Raw genomic sequence first — 15,411 nt, forward strand, 5'->3', positions numbered from 1 at the left:
TGTGTGTGTGTGTGTGTGTGTGTGTGTGTGTGTGTGTGTGTGTGTGTGTGTGTGTGTGCTTTGTTTAAGGCAGTTTCAACTAAAGTTTTATACCAGCTGAAGTTCAGGCTTTTCCAGGAAAGCAAGCGACGCGACAGCTAATGGAATGTCTGTATGGGGTGCCAGATCAAGATGCACAAAGATGCATGGGAGGCTGGGTGTTCGTTTGTATCATGTTTTTGGCTTCAAAAGGCACTAAAGAGCTCCAAAATGGTGAAAACTAACAGCACAATATCAGGTTGTCTATTGGTTGAAAAGACTTGAAAAAATCATAAAAAGCATGGTCTGGCTCTTCAGAAAAGCAAACGGCTTGGTATTTAACAGGAAATGTTTCCTTTCATGATCTGGAATTGAAAATGAACCACCAGCTTGTATCAGAATTGACATATTATTACAGATATTTAGTCCAAATTGCACAGCAATGTACGTGTGAATACATTATGTCTATGCACACATGCAATTGAGTACAACTATATGTTTCCTTGCAAATGTCGACATGGTTTGTCTGTTTTGCTAAATAGATCTCTAAATAAATTTGAGGCGCTGAATTTTTTTTTTCAGCACCTCAATTTTCCAGGAATTATAATAAGGACAGAGGTGTAAACCTAACAATGTTTTTTAGGACAGATTTAGAAAAGGCAAGGCCTTATAGTAACATGTCCTGACAAACTTATGAAAGACATGTAGAGATGATCAAAAGCTTCATTTTGTCCACAATGTACTGGTGAACCGGTAAATTAGCCAGTGCCTGGGTCCCAGGCATGCGTGAAGCCCACAGCACACGCCAGCCTGGTCACAGCAGGATGGGCATTGCTCTGTATGAGTGTGTGTGTGTGTGTGTGTGTGAGAGAGAGCGAAAGAGAGATGGAGAGTTCAGGACAAAGGTTGGCAGAGGCTGGCTCTGATCAATCACATGACTTTAACTAGCCTATTTCCTCTGGATCCTCTCCCTTAAGCTTTGATGATCTAAGCCAAGCGGTAATGGATAAGGGTGGGCATGTGAGTTCACCAGCTTTGTGTCTTTCAGATGATGTCCAGGATTGGTTGAGGGGGCTAACATACTTGCTGTCTCCTAGTGGGAAGATCCCCATTGGAGCTGTGTTCCAGGCCTTTCTCCTTTGCCTGATGATGAGGCTCTGGGCTGGAATCTGCGCACTGGGCAGAGGCTGGGTTGGAGTTAGAGCTCAGCCTTAGGGCTGAGGCATTCGTCTGCTCTGGCAGCTCCTGTTAGACAAATCCGAAACAACAGACATGAGCCACAGGAGAGAGAGAGAGAGAAAGAGAGAGAGAGAGAGAGAGAGAGAGAGAGAGAGAGAGAGAGAGAGAGAGAGAGAGAGAGAGAGAGAGAGAGAGAGAGAGAGAGAGAGAGAGAGAGAGAGAGAGAGCGCGCAAGACAAACAAGCCCCGCATGGTTGAGCAGAGTTAAGATCACCACTTAAACATGTGCATGTTAAAAAAAATAATGCAAAGGTTTCTATTTGTTTTGGAAAGACAATACTTGATGATGGAATTGTGGTATATGAAAGTGACTGAATAGAAAGAGATGACAAATCAAATCCAGTGATGAATGGATTCGAGAACTACATATTGCAACTGTTCAAATATAATATTAAGAAACAGATTTCTTTTAAGGCTCCATCCCCTTATTTTGTCTTATAGTAAAATGTGAAAAAAGCAATAATCCAAAGAAAACGTAAAGCAAATGCATTATTTTTAAGCCCCATGTATTTCAAAATCTTAAAACACAAGTATGCATCCCTTTGTAAAAATTCAGACAATGCAAACATTCAGAGATATAGAAATTATTGCATCAAACTTCTTCACAGCACCTGTTCATTCTGCTTCAATGATACGATCAGGGGCAATGCTGGGATATGACAATCATCACAGCTTATTATCATGATTTTGCACTGATATAACCCCCCTACCACCATTAATTTATTGCATTTGCATTAAATGTCTATGAAGAAGCTTGAAGCTAACCTCCAGACGTTTAGCGAATCAGTGGGACAGGCCGTGGGACAGCTGTCTACCATCTCCAGCAGTGAGGTGTGTGTAGCATCACAGCCTGTCTATTTATCAGTGTCTAGCCACCCACTCCATTAAAGACACCCTACCACAAGGCAGGGACCTCAAAACAAACTAAAGGAGACAAGGGTGAAGGAGAAGCCCTACTCGCATGATAGAAACTTGTGATATACCTATAAGCATGCACACTAATGCTACTGAACATGAATTACCTCCCAATGTCGCATAGTAATCCGTCCCTTCATGCAATCTACTATTTGGCCCTTTATTTTGCCGCTGGTGTCAGATCATATGGTCCTACACTACCGTTCAAAAGTTTGGGATCACATTGAAATGTCCATATTTTTGAAGGAAAAGCACTGTACTTTTCAATGAAGATAACTTTAAACTAGTCTTAACTTTAAAGAAATACACTCTATACATTGCTAATGTGGTAAATGACTATTCTAGCTGCAAATGTCTGGTTTTTGGTGCAATATCTACATAGGTGTATAGAGGCCCATTTCAAGCAACTATCACTCCAGTGTTCTAATGGTACAATGTGTTTGCTCATTGGCTCAGAAGGCTAATTGATGATTAGAAAACCCTTGTGCAATCATGTTCACACATCTGAAAACAGTTTAGCTCGTTACAGAAGCTACAAAACTGACCTTCCTTTGAGCAGATTGAGTTTCTGGAGCATCACATTTGTGGGGTCAATTAAACGCTCAAAATGGCCAGAAAAAGAGAACTTTCATCTGAAACTCGACAGTCTATTCTTGTTCTTAGAAATGAAGGCTATTCCATGCGAGAAATTGCTAAGAAATTGAAGATTTCCTACACCGGTGTGTACTACTCCCTTCAGAGGACAGCACAAACAGGCTCTAACCAGAGTAGAAAAAGAAGTGGGAGGCCGCGTTGCACAACTGAGCAAGAAGATAAGTACATTAGAGTTTCTAGTTTGAGAAACAGACGCCTCACAGGTCCCCAACTGGCATCTTCATTAAATAGTACCCGCAAAACACCAGTGTCAACATCTACAGTGAAGAGGCGGCTACGGGATTCTGGGCTTCAGGGCAGAGTGGCAAAGAAAAAGCCATATCTGAGACTGACCAATAAAAGAAAAAGATTAAGATGGGCAAAAGAACACAGACATTGGACAGAGGAAGACTGGAAAAAAGTGTTGTGGACGGATGAATCCAAGTTTGAGGTGTTTGGATCACAAAGAAGAACGTTTGTGAGACGCAGAACAAATGAAAAGATGCTGGAAGAATGCCTGACGCCATCTGTTAAGCATGGTGGAGGTAATGTGATGGTCTGGGGTTGCTTTGGTGCTGGTAAGGTGGGAGATTTGTACAGGGTAAAAGGGATTCTGAATAAGGAAGGCTATCACTCCATTTTGCAACGCCATGCCATACCCAGTGGACAGCGCTTGATTGGAGCCAATTTCATCCTACAACAGGACAATGACCCTAAACACACCTCCAAATTGTGCAAGAACTATTTAGAGCAGAAGCAGGCAGCTGGTATTCTATCGGTAATGGAGTGGCCAGCGCAGTCACCAGATCTGAACCCCATTGAGCTGTTGTGGGAGCAGCTTGACCGTATGGTACGCAAGAAGTGCCCATCCAACCAATCCAACTTGTGGGAGCTGCTTCTGGAAGCGTGGGGTGCAATTTCGGTTTGAATCTCCGTGTTGCCTCCGGCTTGGTCGGGTGTCCCTACAGACACAATTGGCCGTGTCTGTGGGTGGGAAGCCGGATGTGGGTATGTGTCCAGGTCGCTGCATTAGCGCCTCCTCTGGTCAGTCGGGGTGCCTGTTCGGGGGGAGGAATTGGGGGGAATAGCGTGAGTCTCCCACGCGCTACGTCCCCCTGGTGAAACTCCTCACTGTCAGGTGAAAAGAAGTGGCTGGTGACTCCACATGTATCAGAGGAGGCATGTGGTAGTCTGCAGCCCTCCCCAGATTGGCAGAGGGGGTGGAGCAGTGACCGGGATGGCTCGGAAAATAGGGTAATTGGCCAAGTACAATTGGGGGAAAAAAATCCCAAAAAATGTGATTTCGATAAGAGGGACAGTTTGAGGGACAACCACCATGGACAGGAGCTATGCCACCTGAGACACACATACACACACTGAAATGATGACGTTCACATATACATGAACACACACAAACTATTTAGACCAAGGAAGTGTATGTACTTAGCAATTCACACAAATCGTGCATGTGTCCTTGAAAACTTTCCTTAATCTTTACAGCCGTATGTAACATTGTAATAAGAGATTCATCGATACATCTCATGATCGCACGTAGGCACACACGTACACCCCCCTTAAACTTAAATGACATTACGCATGTTCTCACTTCTACCTTCTTAAAGTATTCAAAGCGAAGTGTGAAGATGAAGAACAGCTTTACCTGCCACTAAAACAACTGCCTGTACATCATCGGCTCACTCATTCAACACATCACCTTGCTGTCTTTTGTCAAGTGGAGGTATTCACACATTTTAGTAGGAGGCAAAGTATCGAAGAAAACCGCACAGGATGTCATCACCTTTTTTTCTCCCAGCAAGTCCTGATTGCATTATCAGAAACCTGGCATCTGGGCGTGACCTTGTTAACTGCCAGGGTAATCAACTTTAACCAATGGGGAGGAGAGGGGATGATAAATTATTAGTGAGGAAGATTTTGTTCACGTTTTATTAAATTGGCCTGTCAAAGGGGGTCGGCCAAATTATCTGGGGCCTCGTTTACTGGAGGCCGGCCATATTGGCGCATCTGTTACAATTATTTATAATTTCCAGCCAGTCAGGAAGACTGACTGGGTTTTTCGGCATCAGCCACATAAAGCAATTTACAAATTAACCGATGTGGGAGTGTTTGGGTCTTTTTTTCTCTCCATCTTCCCTTCCCGCATTTTCCGCCAGCAGAAAACAGGAGGAGAGCAAGAGACAGGAAGAAGGGAAGGAAGAAAGAAGTAGAGGAGTCAAAGAGAGAGGGAAAAAAGCAAAAAGCTACACTACACAGTTCAGAAGAGTGAGTAATGGAGAGAGCAGTGGAGAAAAAAAGAGAAGAAGAGAATGGGCGAATGCAGCGGAGTAAACGGGAGGGGTGAGTGCTCGGTAATTACTGAACACGATTAGGTTCTTGGGGGAACTTGTCTGGCGCTCGTGGCCCTTGCTGGTGAGGATGCGGCAGGCAGGACCATATGGAGGGAGGCTTGTGATTGTGCTCCCTGAAGCTCGTGACCCGTCTGCTGCCGAGCCCTTGAGCTGAATGTGAAATGAGACTTGCCAGGCCTAATGTTCTACACATGCACCATTTATGCCACAAAACAAATCTGATCACTGTTAATTATGGAGCGGCTATAATCAGGTGGGGACGCTGCCGCACACAAGTGCCCACACACACACACACACACACACGCTTACACACACACAAAAACACACACACGAGAAAAAAAAAACCTCACAAATGCACCCACAATCCCAAATGAATGCATGCACGCACACACACGTGCACACACACAGTTGCTAATGCACACACATCTGCAGTGCAACAGTCTTTGGAAATGTGCACAGAGGCTTGGGGAGTGAGAGCTATAAGGTACATGCCCCCCACCAGACTAGCTGCAGTTTGTATTCAGGATGATGACTCTGAGGTCAAAGTCTGCGTGTGTGTGTGTGTCTATGTGTGTGAGAAAGAACTGTAGGTGTGGTAGAGAGGGACTTTACAGAAGGACAAAGCAGGGCAGTAGGGATGTAAATGTGCGTGCCTATGTTGGTCTGTATGTGCATACAGTCCCGAGTCCTCCCACGCAGTCTGTTTGACCTGTGTGTACATATGCATATGTGTATATTGGTGTGTGTGTGTGTGTGTGTCTGTAGCAGTAGATGTCTGTGGTTCATTAATGAGGCAGGCTGTGCAACATGGATTTCATCTAATGAGAGCAGTTGAGCTGGATAAACACACCACTGGAGTCCATGTCATTAGTGTGTCTCTGGCCCTGGACATGGCCCGGCTCCAAACAGACACACGCACAGGGGAAAAATAAACAATGAAAAAAAAAAAATCAACACCTTGACAACAATTTGCAATGATCACAAGCACAAGAAGCATAAGAAAATAACTACAAACAAAATGTATGCTGTAATGGGAAGGATTTCAAATATCTTGCAGCGAGGTGCTTTTCATAACTGTCTTCCCAGCCTTCACAAAGTAAGTGCATGGAACATCTCTGTAAATTCACTACATACAGGTTATAAAACATACATAGGTTCAAATCAAGGTCCATGTGGTACTCTTGTGATATTCCATGTCTTGCCTGGACTACTGTGTGCTTGAATGGAAACCTCGACTTAGCCAATTTTCTTTTTGTAGGAAAAAAAGAGGGTTTAAGAAAAACTTAAGTCTACATAAAACCAAATTCCAAAACAAATCTCTCAATACAGCCTGATTTAATTCTGTACGTTGAGCTTCTGGTTGACAGAAACATTTCTGTGTTGATATCCCAAAGTCTCCTCAATCGATTTTCTTTGTAGCAGTATAGTTTCATCATTTTCATTGGATGTTTGCTATTAATGATGATGATGATCAAAAGAAACACCTTGCCTAAGCCAAACATGACCTAGCATAACAAGGTGGGTGTGTGTGGGTCTGTGTGTGTCTATCTGGCATTTTAATTATACATCTGACAACTTTTTGATTGGCTAACATTAATAACAAGCTGGCAGCAGATGTTGAAAACCATCATAGCTAGCTAAGGGAGAAGCACTGCCTGGTTTACGGTGAAAATGTAAAAAAAAAAAAATAATGCAGGAAAAAGAAGTGCGAGGCCACCAGGGGAAAGAGTAGCTTGAGTACTTCTGCAAGTTTCAATCTGTGAAATTTGTATGGTGAACCTTTCCGTAGGCAGCTATTATCCTGTGCTGTCAGTTGTTTACTTGGGCCTTCCACTGGAGTACTACCCTTAAGAAAAAAAACAAAAACAAGGAAGCAGTAATTTGTCACAGCGGATGTTTAAATGCATGTATGTAAATGTGTATCTAACAGCCTGTTGAACATCATACAATTTTCTATAGTTTTTTTTTAAGTTTCAATACTCTTTAAGACAATGGATCTCAACCTCTCAGTGGCAATGAACATGCCTGAGCTTTCTATTCCAATGCTGATCAGAAAATAAGCATTTCTTTGAACAACTGCCCAAACGATTAAGACCTCACCACTCATTTACTGTGGTGAAGTTTCCAGAAGCCCCGAGGTCTGCTTTGGATCCTAATGTTGCTCTTTAATCACTCAACAGCCTCCGCAGTAGCCAGACAGACACTAAACTACTTTGAATACAATGACAGTCAGTTAGACAGAGAGCTACATTGAACATACTCATAACACTGATAACTGTGTCTGGTTTTTTGATCCCCAATGTCAGTCTGCCTCTGGGTTGTGGCAGTGGAAACCCAACCTGGCAACACAACTTGGAAACTTGGTTCACATGCTATCACAGCATGTGTGGAGTCATCTGGGTGTTGGCCAGGCCCAGCGGCTAGGTGATCAAGGCATGGGGCCATCTCCTCTTTAACTCTGTGGAGATGCCGTGTTGAGTGTAGTGCAAATGTGCACAAACACAAAATACACTTGAACCAGCAGATTTATACAAAACCTGACTTGATTTGACTTAATGACCTTGTGGCTTTATTCACCTGACCCGTGCCTACCCTGCAGCACTGAATGGTGACAGACGAGGAGACGATGTCAAACAAGCGACCCTGCATAGTCTGCTCTAATTGACAGTTTTTTGTTAAGTCTCCTCACGCTGTCTGGAAAGAGTTAAACAAGTTTACGGAGAAGAGAGAGCAGACAGACAGTCAATCTTTGTGCACAACGGGGACGCATAAAACACAATGGCTGTTATTCCTTACACCCCCCCACCCCCCCTCCCCTCTGCTGGCAGAACCTCTGCAGGAGGGGTGTTCAAAGCCCTCGCTCCGGTCCATATTCAAATGAGCACCGCGTCTCCCCCCTATGCTCCCGTTGCGATCGACACTTTGATCATCTCCAACGGTAACTTCCACCAAAAACATTTAAAATTAAAATCAAATCTGCCTTAACAACCTGAGCATTAGAATTTAACAGGTGTTCGGGAGGAAGTTGTTACAGAATTTGCGAGTACGCGCTGCTCCGATATACACACACTCTTACTCAAACATGTGTTAGCAAACACACACGGGCAAGCAACAACCCCCCCCGCCCCCATACATACACCCTGTCAGTGCAATTATAGAGTGGGAGCAAGAAACGCTTTCTGACAAAGTGCTATACCTTGGGATACCTGTTCTGTTCACTTTGATGTCTGTGGGTACGAAAAGTTAAAGAAACAAAGCAGCCAGATTGCATCTACATATGTTCAGTAAACACAAGTTAATATTAATCTCTAGCATAGTTTACAGGCATAAGGGTATTTTGGTGACTCCATCCCAGCGACTAATACATGCAATCTGCTTCCATTATTTGGACTTCAGCCGGGGAGCCATGGGGCATGATTGTTTGCCAGCGTGGTGAGACACAAAGACAGACACACAGACATACAGACACATACACACAGGCTGTACACACTAATGTACACAACAGCGTCTGTACCTCCTCTGAATGTAGCCTAGTATTAATTACTGGGGGAACACTACATAGCTGTGCTTAATTACCGACTAATTGATCCATTTATATTTCAACGTCGACTAAATTAATGGGGTTAAGCGAGATACAGTGATTGTATCTCACTTAACATTTGAGTTGATATCTTTTGTCTTCCACAGTCTGGGGACTACGCTTATCAGCAACTATAAGCTTGTCAAATTAAAAACAAACACATTCTGTTTGCCAAATAGATAAATAAATCTTCTTTTAGCACTGCTTTGGCTTTAGATACATTTTTCATATAAGCCTGTTAAAAGTGAAGTAAAGGTCTAATAAAGAAGTAATGTCCACACTAGATGGACAGACTGATGAGTACTGTGAAATGTTTATGGAGTGCAGCTGCTTGGTATGATGCCGACCAGATACCTGTCCAGACGCCTGCCTTTAGCCCATTACTATTCTTGACCAAATCTCTGGCTCTGTGTGGTCCATGGAACATTCATCACCACATCATTAAGAGGTATTAAAGGCCACTTTCCTTGATGACTGCGGCACCAATTTGTTACTATGGCCCAGTCTTCCCTTGGGGTGAAAGTTGAAAAGTAGCATGCCAACACCAACCCCCACGGACTGACAGAAGCAGAGAAAGAACTCCCACCATCATCTTCAAGACCATTACTGGGCTCCAATTAGACTACCCCTCTCTCTTCCCCCCCTCTCTGCTGTCTGACTTGAGTGAGTAAAAAAAAAAAAGGCTTTCCAGATCCTTGGGTGGGAGGAGAACTAGAGAAAGTCAGGGTGAGAAAGTGAGTGGATGAGTGCCCAGGAGTGGGAGAGAGAAAATCAGATAGCTGACATGAAAGACAGTAACACTGGTGCTAAAAGAGATGGATAGATCAAGGGTGGACTAAAGCAATATCAAGAGAGTGTGTCTCAGTTTAAGACCACCACCACAGGCCATGCTGAGGCTTGTCAGTCAGAACCAGCTTACTTGCATACCTATATGCTGCTCACACCTGCAGTGTAGACAATTAGATACTGGCTCAAGATGGCTGATTGGCAAGGGGTTCATAACACAATATGTTTAGTTTGGGGAGTTAATAAAACCTGCACAGAGATATCATACAGAAAATTTAAAGTTTATAATATTTGCCCCACCGGTATAATTGGCACATGCAGATCATAGCTCAAAATAATCGTTTTTGGCAGCAAAATGGACATAACGGCAAAGCACTTCTTAGCCTGGGATAGCACACCACTTAATGACCCATTGAAAACAGGGGGAGGGCTCAGTTCAATGCATCTTCTAGTTCCCTTCAGGGGTAAAAATTTAGGTACAGGGGCTAGCAGTAATGGACATAATAGCTCATGCAGAAGGCTTACTGTAAAGTTGGTCTGTTTGCTGGGTGGGGAACAGACAGTGGTCTTCTGAACCTGTTGTTGCTGCAGTTGTTCCAGCAACTGCTGCTGCTCTTGCTGTCGCTGCTGAAGCTGGATGTGGAGTTGTGCAATTTGCTGGTCCCTCTGGGTCAGCTGGGTACTGAGCTCCGAGTGACTTTGACGGAGCTTTGTCTCACTGGACAGGAGAGCTTGGTAACACTGACTCAACTCTTTGTACAGCTGTCAACACATACAGAGCAACTAAGTTTGAGGAGGAGATCCAGAGAGAGACGACACAAAAGATAATGGGGGTTGTGATGGAAGGCTCAAGAAACAGAAATAGAGAGATAGGGAGAGACAGAGGACAAAAATACATCTTTTCTCTAAATTCCTTCGACATGAAACCATAGTGTAAATATATGCTATACTCTGGATCGGGAGGAAATGGAAAAGCAGGGAGAGAAAGCAGACCGTTAGAGGGATAAGATGGAAGGTATGAAAGTCCCTGACTGGACATGTTTTCTGGTTAATTTTGCTATCCCTCAACAACAACAACAACAACATTAAGTGTGGCAGAGAGTGAACTACTGTACTGTCAACAGGGGAAAAAATTTAGGGACCAATGAAAGTAACATTATATGCCTAAACATCCTTTCATTGTTATCAATGGGTGAATGAAGGCAGGTATACATCGGCAGGAGAGAAATGACCATGGTGGTTGAGGCATGCTTATTGTGCAACAAACATTCATGATAATGTAGAGTTTGTGGTTCTTCTTAGACCCTGTGTGTGTGTGTGTGTGTGTGTGTGTGTGTGTGTGTGTGTGTGTATGTGTATGTGTATGTGTATGTGTGTGTGTGTGTGTGTGTGTGTGTGTATACCCTCTGATAGGAGGTGGTATCAGCAGTATGGGCCTCTTCCTGGTTTCTCAGGACTCTTTGTGTGTCTAGGTTGAGCCCCTCCAGCTGCTTGATGAGATGGCTCTGCTCTGCCGCATGTTCTGTGCTCTGTCTGTACAGGGCCTGCAAGTCTGCTACTTCTTGACTGTACACACACACGCACACACACGGACGTACGCATGCACATGCACACGGATGCACGCACACGCACAGAGGTTAATCTGAAAGTGAAATATAAAAAAGATAACAGACTGCTTGAAAGCCTGAGAGACCTAAATCTCATTAAGTAATAGAGTCACAGCTTTGCTTAATTCTTGCTTTTACGATGATGCAACCTAAAAGGATATTTTGAGTTTAATGTTATTAAGTGAATAATAGATGAGGGACAGTAAATAAATAAAAAAATGAGGAATAGTAAATTAGAGAGTATTACCAAATCTCAATTCTATCGGGATTTTACAAAATCCAAATTTATTGTTGTGAGAATGAAATTTGAATAGTGTCTTCCTAACCCTAGTGCCTTGACAATGTCCTATCAAGAACTGAATCAAAATTACAGAATTTCACCTGAAAACCAAAACATCAACAACATAAACTTTTTTTTTAGTTTAGTTTTTTTTCTAAATTCAACTCTTATGCCATGGAATTACCACAAAGTGATCCGTCTAACTTATACAAGGACATCTTTAATCGCCGAGGTAAAACCTGGAGAATGGTCTCTTCCCCCTTATGTGACTGACACGTCAGAGTGCCTCTGGCATTAAAACAGAGAGTTAGAAAAGGTTGAGATTACCTCTAAGGCTCCTGAGGTTCTCACCGTTTTTACTATATCGACTAAAGCTTAGCCAAAGCTTGCTGCCGTTTCCCCCGCTTCACTCTCTTAAAGCACATCCGCTATGCAGGGCTCATCAGATGGCTTTAGGGAAGCCTGGGTTGAAGAATTGTGTGTGTATATTGTGTCGCCTTCGAGGTTTGCAGTGGAAAGCAGCGTACGAGCACGTTTGAGTGCGTCAGAGCCACATGCCTCTTCAGCCTTAATGTGTTCATCTAAAATTTCTGCTGCAGAATTGCACAGGTTTGCCGAGAGCGGTGAGTAAAAAGTTCTTGATACTGTGTCAGAAGCTGAGGCTCACCGAAGCTGGGTGAGCTGTCCCTCTTTTGCTGCCATCTCCGGCTCCTTGGCAGAGAGCTGGACAGCCAGACTGGCGCTCTGGCTCTGCAGGCTGGCCACCTCCCGCCAGGCGCTGTTCAGTTCCCCTTCCAACTCCTGGAACAGTAGAGAATAAAAGCAATTTCCATTTTGCTTTTTTCCAAGGAAAATGAAGAATAGTTTGCAATTTAAAAAGGCTTTCTTACATCACATTCAGTAACATTGGGAATTTGGTATAAAAAAAAAAGAAAACCGACAGTTTTCCATTTTGAGAAAGTGTCTGAAGTTGACAGCGGCCCTTGTATCTGACTCTGCAGTATAAAACTGACTAATGAGCTCTCACAAAGGGCAACAACCAACAGCATCTATAAAACAAGAAGAGAAATGATGTTTTATGCCTGAGCTGACCGACCCAGATATTGTTGAATGGAAAGTGACTATTCCTGGAAGACCGATAACCAGTTCACCTTTCAGGGGCGTCCGGGTAATGTAGCAGTCTATTCTGTTGGCTACCAACATGGGGCTCTTCAGTTCGAATCCCCGTGTTACCTCCGGCTTGGTTGGGCATCCCTACAGAAATAATTGGTGGGGAGCCGGATGTGGGTATGTGTCCTGGTCGCTACACTAGCACCTCCTCTGGTCGATCGGGGCGCCTGTTCAGGGGCGAGGGGGAACTGGAGGGAACAGTGTGATCCTCCCATGCACTACATCCTCCTGGCGAAACTCCTCACTGTCAGGTGAAAAGAAGTGGCTGGCGACTCCACATGTATCGGAGGAGACATGTGGTAGTCTGCAGCCCTCCCCAGATCAGCAGAGGGGGTGGAGCAGTGACCAGGACGGCTCAGAAGAATTGCGTAACTGGTTGGGTACAATCGGGGAGAAAAAGTGGGAAAAATCCAACAAAAAGAAAAAAGAAAAAAACCAGTTCATCTTTCAGAACCAGAGAGCAGACAGGCTAGGATTAAGAGCTGGTGAAGAGTCATCGGAACATCACAAGAGCCACTTTCTCCATAGTTAAAGGCAACCGTAAGAGCAGAGCCGATCCCATGGTGCCAGGCATCAAACGCATGAGGGTCACTAGGGCTGGCCAGTCAGACAGCAATTAACCATTTTACAAAATGAACCATATGGAAATTAATTAGCTGTGGGCCATTTAGGAAGGCTGTAAAAACAAGCAATCAAGTTTCATCACAGCAGAAAAGATCAAAACGCGCAGCTTGATGAAATGAATGAACTATATATTAACTTTTCTCACATGCACCTGAGCCTTTTAAATGTTACATTCCCTGACAAATCTTTGCCATGTCAAAAAAATTGCCATGATGTATCCATCGCACACTCCGTGTTCCTTATCTCGATCTTTCACATCAATATAATAAAGAATGAGGAGCAGGTGGAACATCTCAGACTGTGATTGATGTGCATAGACTAGTTGCTGCAGCCCATCCTGACTTTGTGTAATTACACAGCTGGCCTGACTTATTCAAGACTTTCTGTCTGACTCTCTTGTTTGACAGATCTGGAACTACAGTGGCAATGATATGCCTTGACAGTTGGCTTATAAGAAAAAGGGAAAAACACAGTGCTCTCCAGTTGTTCTCTGGTTCTGCTGAAACACTGCTACTACTCGTTTTCTCTGGGGGAAAAGCAACATGGAACTGACTGGAGAATAAATCTGTGTGTGGACTGCGATGTTGATTTAGTTGGCTGAATATTCAAACATCAGCACTGATGTTATTGGTTTTTGGTTTGTATTTCCGATGATCAGACAGACAGAGCTGTAATTATGATGAAAAGCAGAAGAATGAACTGATTCTGATAATTGCTGTAAGGGAAAGTCAATGACAGAAAACAAAAGAATGCACATTTTCATCAACATCAGCACATATACAGACGCATGCATGCACACACACGCGAAACACACACATTGGGATATTTTTATTTAGTTGTGGCCCCCAGGTGAGTTGGGCATTTTCAATACAGCTTTATTTATCTTTTTAAACAAAGTATAACCTGGCTCCAGCTCAGGATTATTTAACACACCCTTTGAACTGTGACCATAACTATTCAAAAAATAAGCTTTGCAACATAAATCAATTTACATTCCCATCTTAAAGAGAAGGGTTAGAGGGTTCAAGGTGTTGAAAGAGAGGGAGGAGGGGCGCTTTCCTGCATGTGTGTCCACGTTTGTAACTTGACTCTGGCCTGAGTGGTGTCCCCCTGATCTCGTCGTCGGTCGGCCTGCCTCTGCTCCTCCTCCAGGTCAGCTTGCAGGGCAGCACAACGGGAAGCTAATCCCTCCTTCTCCTCCTGTAGAGCCTGTACCACCTGCCGCTCCTCCTTCATTCTCCTCCTACTCTCCTTCCTCATTTCCTGGTGACAAGGTGTATATGTGTATTCATGTGTGTGTGTGTGTGTGTGTGTGTGTGTGTGTGTGTGTATGTATGTATGTATGTATGTATGTATGTATGTATGTATGTATGTATGTATGTATGTATGTGTTAGGTTCCCAGGGGCCAAATAAACAATGGTGATGTGGAGAGGAAGAGAGAGAGAGAGAGAGAGAGAGAGAGAGAGAGAGAGAGAGAGAGAGAGGCAGAAACAGCAGAATGAGTCACACACAGAGAAGGCAGAAAAAGGAGACATGAGGGAGGAATAAAAGCAGATTCTTGGCTTGGTAGCTGAGGCTAGACTGAATATGTAAATGGCAGGGCTGCTTTGCTGTGGCACTGCCCCCTTCTTGTGCTGCTGATTGGGCGAAGGTGACCTGTGCTGAATGTGAAGGCCAGATGTGGGCTTGTGTGGACCGAGTCAGGCTGGGTTCATGCAGGTACGGGGGCCAGACAGGAGGCATTAATGACAGGCTCCTAATGAGAAAGGCGCTGACTACAAAGCCCATTAGATTCAACATGGGTCTTCTTTGATGCTGTCCCCCTGCTATTTCTCGACTTGAGAACCTAAACCAAGAGTGTATGAGGACCTTTATCAATTAATCATGGCCTCGTCCCACCTGAGCATAATTAGAGAAAGGTCCCATCATCATGCACACGCTTTTCACGTTCTATCACCAAAGCATCATTAAGTATTAATCTGCAAGTTATCAACCTTCTTTATTCTTCTTCTTTTCCTCACACAGATACTCCTTTTCTCTCTCAAACCGCCTGGCAGCAAGGGACAAGATTCAGCAGGGGAGTGAAAGTTAAGAGGAAAAGGGAGTGAGAGACAGCATGTGAGCGCGCGCGCGAGAGAGAGAGAGAGAGAGAGAGAGAGAGAGAGAGAGAGAGAGAGAGAGAGAGAGAGAGA

General features: G+C 43.9%; 1 protein-coding gene across 1 annotated transcript in view; it reads right to left on the reverse strand.

Moving 5' to 3' along the window:
* The window catches only part of cntln (centlein, centrosomal protein), a 116,130-nt gene that overhangs the window by 80,610 nt on the left and 20,109 nt on the right, over positions 1 to 15,411 (reverse strand). Inside the window, exons 6-10 of the mRNA XM_056280388.1 lie at positions 14,302 to 14,481; positions 12,092 to 12,225; positions 10,941 to 11,103; positions 10,063 to 10,299; positions 1,102 to 1,263 (exon numbers count right to left, since the gene is read on the reverse strand). Of these exons, the coding sequence (XP_056136363.1) occupies positions 1,102 to 1,263; positions 10,063 to 10,299; positions 10,941 to 11,103; positions 12,092 to 12,225; positions 14,302 to 14,481 (876 nt within the window). The remainder of the gene's footprint in view (positions 1 to 1,101; positions 1,264 to 10,062; positions 10,300 to 10,940; positions 11,104 to 12,091; positions 12,226 to 14,301; positions 14,482 to 15,411) is intronic.

The sequence above is a fragment of the Lampris incognitus genome, chromosome 5 (genome assembly GCF_029633865.1).
Source record: "Lampris incognitus isolate fLamInc1 chromosome 5, fLamInc1.hap2, whole genome shotgun sequence".
NCBI classification, from domain to species: Eukaryota; Metazoa; Chordata; class Actinopteri; order Lampriformes; family Lampridae; genus Lampris; species Lampris incognitus.